General features: G+C 39.8%; 1 protein-coding gene across 4 annotated transcripts in view; it reads left to right on the forward strand.

Moving 5' to 3' along the window:
* MAGI2 (membrane associated guanylate kinase, WW and PDZ domain containing 2) overlaps window positions 1-9,240 on the forward strand; it is an 831,153-nt gene that overhangs the window by 560,363 nt on the left and 261,550 nt on the right. For all 4 annotated transcript variants that reach the window (XM_055590145.1, XM_055590146.1, XM_055590147.1 and 1 more), the window contains one exon: window positions 8,541-9,179. In XM_055590145.1, the coding sequence (XP_055446120.1) occupies window positions 8,541-9,179 (639 nt within the window). The remainder of the gene's footprint in view (window positions 1-8,540; window positions 9,180-9,240) is intronic.

The following is a 9,240-nucleotide window of genomic DNA, read 5'->3' on the forward strand; positions in this document are numbered from 1 at the left end:
AGAATGTGGGAGCAGAGAAAAGAGGTATAAAAATATCTCCATTTTAGGCAGTGCTTTACACACAGTGCTCTATTTTATCCAAAATAATGAAGTACCCAAGAGATTGCCAATATTGTATTTTTATTTCCACGACTAAGAAAGAAACCAATTATCTTAGAACATTTTCTCATAGAGTCCAGCGGTTTAAACTTCCCGCTTCATCAGCCTCATTCACCTTCACTTTCACTTTGAAATCCCATAACTGGGAATCAGGACATTAGGAGACCGGCCCTGTTGGGGACACCAAGCTCATTAGTCACACCAAATTCAACCGACAGACCTAAAGGCAATAACCCTGAAACAATCTGGCCTCAATAGGGCCTGAAGCGAATGGCCACATAGAAAACAGTTAACCTCACAGGCGATATGGCAATAAAAATGTGTGCTTGGCTCTCAAAAGAAATACATCATCATATTTTTATGGAGAACTTTCCTTTGGTAAAATTAAAAGTATTTTCACAAGCATGATCTCATTCTCACAGTAGTCCTGTGAAAGAGGAAATGAAGGAGATATTTTAATTCTCATTTTATAAAAGAATAAATTGAGAGATGGAGCAAACAAGTGACTCTTTTACAATTCTCTCATTTAAGTAGGCCAACAGGGTTAGATCTGGAGCCAGTTTTCCTAATGATGTCCACGTCTGCACTCATAAGCCCAGTCTGTCTCAGGACTTAGCATGGCACCATCAGAAGGCACATACCAGGTGGCTCATATTTTTATTTCACAACATGTAAACGACATTCATACAGCATGATCTATAAATATTACCCAATCAGTTCTATTTGAGTAAGCAAAGGTTTGCTTATATCTCCATCAACAACAGCTTTGGCATGACACCATATCTAGGCATCCATTTGCTTTTTTAAACGAGCAGTTAAGTAGTGTCAGGTTATTAGATGTGATAACTGACCACTGATCTTTTATATTTAGAAATCTTCTGGGTAGCTCCATAAAGATATTGTTGCAGGGTTCTTAAGCACTAGCTTTGCTGATGACTTGAAAAATTGCTCTGAGTGGAAAATATCCATAAATTTTAGAAGGCAGTCTCACTAAAAAGCACAAGTAGTTCTCATTCTATTTCTAAATAGCAAGATCACATTAAAACTCAAAAATAGATAACATTAATCACTATAATTCAAGTAACTGCTTTTAGACCTGGCAGGGAACCGTGAGAGCTTAGAATATTACCCTTAGTTCTTTTTTTCCTGTGACTTTCTGGCATAGTAGAGGGAAGAAGAAAGCAACGTGGAGGCCGGGGAGTTTAACTGTGATTAGAGTTAGGGAGAGCCTTAGAGAACAGCATTTGTTACTCTCCTGCCTTTGCCTTGCCCACTTAGAAATTCATATCCACCTTAATTATGACTGTGGTGGGAATATCTTGGTGGGACTGTCCTGATTTTATAAACAGATATAACCAAGGACAGATAATCATTCCTGAAACAACAATTATCCTTTGCATAACAATTTACAGCTTACAAACACTTTCACCTGTATGATCTCATTTCTTATTTCCCGTAGCACACTAAGTTGCTATGATTATTGTTCCTCATTACTTCTGCAGAATCTGAGTCACAGAAGATTTAAGTTGGTTTTGAAAGTCACATAGCTAGTAAGTGATGGAGTGAAGAAGCAGTCCAAAGACTTTGGTTCTCTATTCTGTGTCATATCTGCTTATACCATGTAGCCTCCCAAACCTACAAAAGATGTTGGGTCAAGAATGGTGGCGGGCAGAAAATGGTCAATGTGTTTAAAAACAAATGACTAACCTAATAGGAAAAATGGGGAAAGGAGAGGTACTAAAGAGGAAACCCAAATAGCCAATAAACACATGAAAAGATGCTCACTCTCACAAGCAATCTGGGAAATGCAAATTAAAACCATGATCACACCCATTAGATTATCGAAAATTAAAAAACTGAGAATGGCAAGCATTGTATCAGATGGGGAGCAATGAAAATTCTGATACACTACTGAGGGGAGTGTAAACCAGCTTGATCTATTTTGTCAGCCATTTCCCATTGCTGACAAAGTTGAAGATGCACGTGGCCTATGCCCTCAATTCTACGCCAGGTAAATACCTGACAAAAACTCTCCCAATTGTGCACAAAGGCCATGAAAAAAGGTTCACAGCAGGGTTTTCTTTAATAACCAAAAATTCTCAAGGATCCAAGTGTCTATTACCATAACAATGGATAGACATTAATAAATAATGATGTATTCACCCAATAGATATTATATTAAAATGAGAATTGAGCTAGAAGTAAATATATCAAAAGAGATAGATATCAAAAATACATTTTGAGGAATAAAATGTAGTATTAATATGTATACCATTTTAAAAAGGTTTAAAATGTGCAAAAACATACTTGGGTGAATATTCAGTTCAGTTCAGTTCAGTTGCTCAGTCATGTCTGACTCTTTGCGACCCCATGGATTGCAGAACAGCACGCCAGGCCTCCCTGTCCATCACCAACTCCCGGAGTTCACCTAAACTCATGTCCACTGAGTCAATGATGCCATTCAACCATACATCCTCTGCCGTCCCCTTCTCCTCCTGCCTTCAATCTTTCCCAGCATCAGGGTCTTTTCCAATGAGTAAGTTCTTTGCATCAGGTGGCCAAAGTATTGGAGTTGCAGCTTCAACATCCGTCCTTCCAATGAACATTCAGGACTGATCTTTAGGATGGACTGGTTGGATCTCCTTGCAGTCCAAGGGACTCTCAAGAGTCTTCTTCAACACCACAGTTCAAAAGCATAAATTCTTCAGCGGTCAGCTTTCTTCACAATCCAACTCTCACATCCATACATGACTACTGGAAAAACCATAGCTTTGACTAGATGCACCTTTGTTGACAAAGTAATCTCTCTGGCTTTTTAATATGCTGTCTAGGTTGATCATAACTTACCTTCCAAGGAGTAAGCATCTTTTAATTTCATGGCTGCAATCACCATCTGCAATGATTTTGGAGCAAAAAAAAATAAAGTCTGACACTGTTTCCCCATCTATTTGCCACAAAGGGATGGAACCAGAGGCCATGATCTTAGTTTTCTAAATGTTGAGTTTTAAGCCAACTTTTTCACTCTCCTCTTTCACTTTCATCAAGAGGCTCTTTAGTTCTTCTTCACTTTCTGCCATAAGGGTGGTGTCATCTGCATATAAGAGTTTATTGATATTTCTCCCGGCAATCTTGATTCCAGCTTGTGCTTCTTCCAGCCCAGCGTTTCTCATGATGTACTCTGCATATAAGTTAAATAAGCAGGGTGACAGTATACAGCCTTGATGTACTCCTTTTCCTATTTGGAACCAGTCTGTTGTTCCATGTCCCGTTCTAACTGTTGCTTCCTGACCTGCATACAGGTTTCTCAAGAGGCAGGTCAGGTGGTCTGATATTTCTCTCTCTTTCAGAACTTTCCACAGTTTGTGGTGATCCACACAGTCAAAGGCTTTGGCATTGTCAATAAAGCAGAAATAGATGTTTTTCTGGAACTCTCTGGCATTTTCCATGATCCAGCAGATGTTGGCAATTGGATCTCTGGTTCCTCTGCCTTTTCTAAAACCAGCTTGAACATCTGGAAGTTCATGGTTCACGTATTGCTGAAGCCTGGCTTGGAGAATTTTAAGCATTACTTTATTAGCGTGTGAGATGAATGCAATTGTTTGAGCATTCTTTGGCATTGCCTTTCTTTGGGATTGGAATGAAAACTGACCTTTTCCAGTCCTGTGGCCACTGCTGAGTTTTCCAAATTTGCTGGCATATTGAATGCAGCACTTGCATAGCATCATCTTTCAGTATTTGAAATAGCTCAACTGGAATTCCATCACCTCCACTAGCTTTGTTCATAGTGATGCTTCCTAAGGCCCACTTAACTTCACATTCTAGGATGTCTGGCTCTAGGTGAGTGATCACACTGTCATGATCATCTTGGTCGTGAAGATCTTTTTTGTATAGCTCTTCTGTGTATTCTTGCCACCTCTTCTTCTGCTTCTGTTAGGTCCATACCATTTCTGTCCTTTATTGAGCCCATCTTTGCACTGACCTTTGAGGAAGGCTTTCTTATCTCTCCTTGCTATTCTTTGGAACTCTGCATTCAAATGGGTGTATCTTTCCTTTTCTCCCTTGTTTGTCACTTCTCTTCTTTTCACAGCTATTTGTAAGGCCTCAGACAGCCATTTTGCTTTTTTGCATTTCTTTTTGTTGAGGATGGCCTTGATCCCTGTCTCTTGTACAATATCATGAACCTCCATCCATAGTTCATCAGGCACTCTGATCAGGCAGTTCCTGATCTAGTCCCTTAAATCTAGTCCCTTAAATCTATTTCCCACTTTCATTGTATAATCCTAAGGGATTTGATTTAGGTCATACCTGAATGGTCTAGTGGTTCTCCCTACTTTCTTCAATTTCAGCCTGAATTTGGCAATAGTGAGTTCATGATCTAAGCAATAGTCAACTCCCAGTCTTGTTTTTACTGACTGTATAGAACTTCTCGATCGTTGGCTGCAAAGAATATAATCAGTCTGATTTCGGTGTTGACCATCTGGTGAAGTCCATGTGTAAAGTCTTCTCTTGTGTTGTTGGAAGAGAGTGTTTGCTATGATCAGTGTGTTCTCTTGGAAAAACTCTATTAGACTTTGCCCTGCTTCATTCCGTATTCCAAGGCAAAGTTTGCCTGTTTCTCCAGGTGTTTCTTGACTTCCTACTTTTGCATTCCAGACCCCTATAATGGAAAGGGCATCCTTTTTGGGTGTTAGTTTAGAAGGTTCTGTAGGTCTTCATAGAACTGTTCAACTTCAGCTTCTTCAGCATTACTGGTCGGAGCATAGACTTGGATTACCGTGATATTGAATGGTTTGCCTTGGAAACAAACAGAGATCATTCTGTCATTTTTGAGATTGCATCCAATACTGCATTTTGGACTCTTGTTGACTATGATGGCTACTCCATTTCTTCTAAGGGATTCCTGCCCACAGTAGTAGATATGATGGTCATCTGAGTTAAATTCACCCATTCCAGTCCATTTTAGTTCACTGATTCCTAAAATGTCGGCATTCACTCACCATCTCCTGTTTGACCACTTCCAATTTGCCTTGATTCATGGACCTAAGATTCCAGGTTCCTATGCAGTATTGCTCTTTACAGCATTGGACCTTGCTTCCATCAACAGTCACATCCACAGCTGGGTGTTGTTTTTGCTTTGGCTTCATCTCTTCATTCTGTCTGGAGTTATTTCTCCACTAATCTCCAGTAGCATGTTGGGCACCTACCGACCTGGGGAGCTGATCTTTCAGTGTCCTATCTTTTTCCCTTTTCATACTGTTCATGGGGTTCTCAAGGCAAGAATCCTGATGTGGTTTGCCATTCCCTTCTCCAGTGAACATACTTTGTCAGAACTTTCCACCATGACCCATCTGTTTTGGGTGGTCCTGCACAGCATGGCTTATAGTTTCTTTGACTTAGACCAGGCTGTGATCCATGTGATTAGATTGGTTAGTTTTCTGTGGTTGTGGTTTCAATCTGTCTGCTCTCTGATGCCCTCTCTCGGTGCCTAATGTCTTACTGAGGTTTCTCTGACCTTGGACATGGGGTATCTCCTCACAGCCCCTGCTCCTGACCTTGGACATGGTATATCTCCTCATGGTCCCCCACTCTAGAGATTAAACATTATGTAGGGATATTGTTTATGAGTACCTAGATATATCATAAATATATAAAGACATGTGAATAACAAACCTCAAATGCAGGACAGTGGTTATCTTTGTAAAGGACAGTAAGGAATGGCACGTGGAAAAAGGTACTACTGAGGAGGTCTTCAACTAATATGAGCAATGTTCTAATCATTTAGCTGGATGATAGTGCACAAGTATTTATATTCTTTCAACTTTCAGTGTGTAAATATATATAACAACTTTAAAAATAGAAGAGACAGGGAAGACGAAAAAAAAATCTGGTTTAAATACATCTCTGGAACTCTAGGATGACCCTAACCAGTTTAAAATGATGCCAAAGCATCCTCAATGGCTCCAGTCAACTGTTGAGAAGTCGTAGTAGCAGAGAGTGAATGTCCATCTCAATTGAGTCCTAAGTCATGGCCCAGTGTCCCAGTCATCACATCAGCACCCTCTCTGATAGATGTAGCTGAAGAGTGAAGTTCTATCTGACCAGTCATATGGTCTGTGACATTTTCCAAAATCAGACCTAAACTGGATCACTGAAAATACTATTTTATTTTGTTTGGTTGGTTTTCCTTTTCTGTCTCTGTATCTTTTAACACTTTCAAGCAGTTCTCTAGCATTTGGTAATTGTTAACTGAGTGTATACAGTTAAGGGCATTTTACTGACTGTTCTATTCATAGAATTACTTATTTTTAAAATGTGTTTTGGGCTTCCTGGTGGTTCAAATGATAAAGAATTTGCCTACAATGAAGGAATCCCAGGTTCGATCCCTGGGTTAGGAAGATCCTCTGGAAAAGGAAATGGCAACCTACTCCCGTGTTCTTGCCTGGAGATTCCCCATGGATAGAGGAGCCTGGCAGGATACAGTATATGGTGTCGCAAAGAGTCCGACGTGACTGAGCAACTGACACACACACAATGTATTTAGTGGAGAAATCATTTTATATCAGACAACTGAGAGAAGCCAAAAAGTATTTAACTCTGAAAGTTCACCTCTGTTTTTTTTTTTATTTTTGATATTTGCAGTTTTGATGGGCAATGATGTCTCAGAATGAAATTCCTAGCCATTTATACTACCCATTTCAGAATGATCCTGATAAACTGATATCTGTTGAATTATTCACTTGACAATCTGTGAAAATATGTCTTTTCATATCTCACATACTCTTCAGCATCATCAGACACAGTCTCAGTTTGCAAGTTCATTTCTCAAATGTTATGCTTTTTAAGGATAAAAATACCAATCCATGGTAGAACAGTGCTCTAAAAATAAAATTATTATTTATACATGATTGAATTGTTTTTAACACTGTTTTTTTTTTTTTAATTTTATTTTATTTTTAAACTTTACATAACTGTATTAGGTTTGCCAAATATCAAAATGAATCCACCACAGGTATACATGTGTTTAAATTCAGGACAATTTTAATATCATAAAGTTAAGTTCTGACCAGTGGTCTTCAGTAACTCCATGATTAAATTCATTGGGGGAAATTCCTTGGCTGTCACATGGTTAAGACTCCATATTTTCACTGCTCGGGGCCTGGGTTCAATACCTGGTCAGGGAACTAAGATGCCACAAGCTACATGGCACAGGCAAATAAAATATTAAAAATTCATTGGAAAAAAAATTCATTGGGATGAAAAGACAAATGCCTTTTTTAGAAAGATCTACAGAAATATCAAGTTGTCTGAGATCAGAGGTTGAATCTATGGCAGCTTCCTATTTGAGAACAGAGTCTGAAATCCTCTTCATATTATTTTGAAAGTGAAAGTGCAAGTTGCTTAGTAGTGTCCTACTCTTTGCTACCCCATGATCTATACAGCCCATGGAATTGTCCAGGCCAGAATACTGGAGTGGGTAGCTGTTCCCTTCTCCAGGGGATCATCCCAACCCAGGGACTGAACACAGGTCTCCCGCATTGCAGGAGGATTCTTTACCATCTGAGCCACCAGGAAAGGCCAAGAGTACTGGAGTAGGTAGCTCTTCCCTTCTCCAGCAGATCTTCCCAACCCAGGAATCGAACCAAGGTCTCCTGCATTGCAGGCAGATTCTTTACCAGCTGAGCTACCAGGGAAGCCTCATCTTATTTTAGCAACAATAATATTAATAATGGTCCACACTTATCGCACTCACTGTGTGTCAGGCATTGCACCAAGCCCTTTTTCTGCATCATCTCACTTCATCCTCACAACTTTACAACCATGGCTCAAAGCAGGTAAGTCACCTGCCCAGCAGCACAGATCTGCTAAGTAGTAGAGCCGGGATATGGAGCCAGATCCCTGAACCCAAAATCTATATTCTAGACATCTACCTGTGTTCACATGGAACCTTTGCAATTGCAGTTTACTATAGAAGAATAAAATAAATGGGAAAAAAAAAAAGACCACTGACTCAGTAAAATGATGCTCAAAAGCCCAAATACTGGGCTTTGATTATCATCTGAAACTTGTTTCCACCACTTCTCAGTAACTTGAAAATTCTATTAACTGAATTGCACTGAAAATGAAGATGAAAAAGAAACAAAGAATGTGTCCTTCTTCAAGGTACACATTCTTCTAAATGTTTCTGTAGCTTTATTCCTGTATATGAAGTTGTTTCTGAACTTCAGGAATAACCAACTAGCATTGTTTTCAGCATTTGATCACTATGTTTGTTGTAACCTTGAGTCACAGGGAATTTAGATACTATTCTAATTGATTTTCTCACCGCTTACTGAGAAACAGAGCACCTCTTTCACTAGTCTCACAAATAATTCCATTTCTCTATGTCAATGTTAATTGAACTTACCTCATGTTGTCAATCTCTTTCTTTTTTTCCCTTGCAGGTGATGTCATTGTCTATATTAATGAAGTTTGTGTCCTTGGACACACTCATGCAGATGTAGTCAAACTTTTCCAGTCTGTTCCTATTGGTCAGAGTGTCAACTTGGTGTTGTGTCGTGGCTACCCTTTGCCCTTTGATCCTGAAGATCCTGCTAACAGCATGGTGCCACCCCTTGCAATAATGGAGAGGCCACCTCCAGTGATGGTCAATGGAAGACATAACTATGAAACATATTTGGAATACATTTCTCGGACCTCACAGTCAGTTCCGGATATAACAGATCGGCCGCCTCATACTTTGCACTCAATGCCAGCTGATGGTCAGCTAGATGGCACGTATCCACCACCTGTCCATGACGACAATGTATCTATGGCTTCATCTGGGGCCACCCAAGCTGAACTTATGACCTTAACCATTGTGAAAGGTGCCCAGGGTTTTGGCTTCACCATTGCAGACAGTCCTACAGGACAGCGGGTGAAACAAATACTTGACATTCAGGGATGCCCTGGCCTGTGTGAAGGCGACCTCATTATTGAGATCAACCAGCAGAATGTACAGAACCTGAGCCATACGGAAGTAGTGGATATACTTAAGGACTGTCCCATTGGAAGCGAGACTTCTTTGATTATTCATCGAGGAGGTAAGATAAAGGCTGGCTTAGCAATCAGTATACAGGTGAAATTATAGAACCTTTATAATAA

Source organism: Bubalus kerabau, chromosome 8 (assembly GCF_029407905.1).
Source record: "Bubalus kerabau isolate K-KA32 ecotype Philippines breed swamp buffalo chromosome 8, PCC_UOA_SB_1v2, whole genome shotgun sequence".
NCBI classification, from domain to species: Eukaryota; Metazoa; Chordata; class Mammalia; order Artiodactyla; family Bovidae; genus Bubalus; species Bubalus kerabau.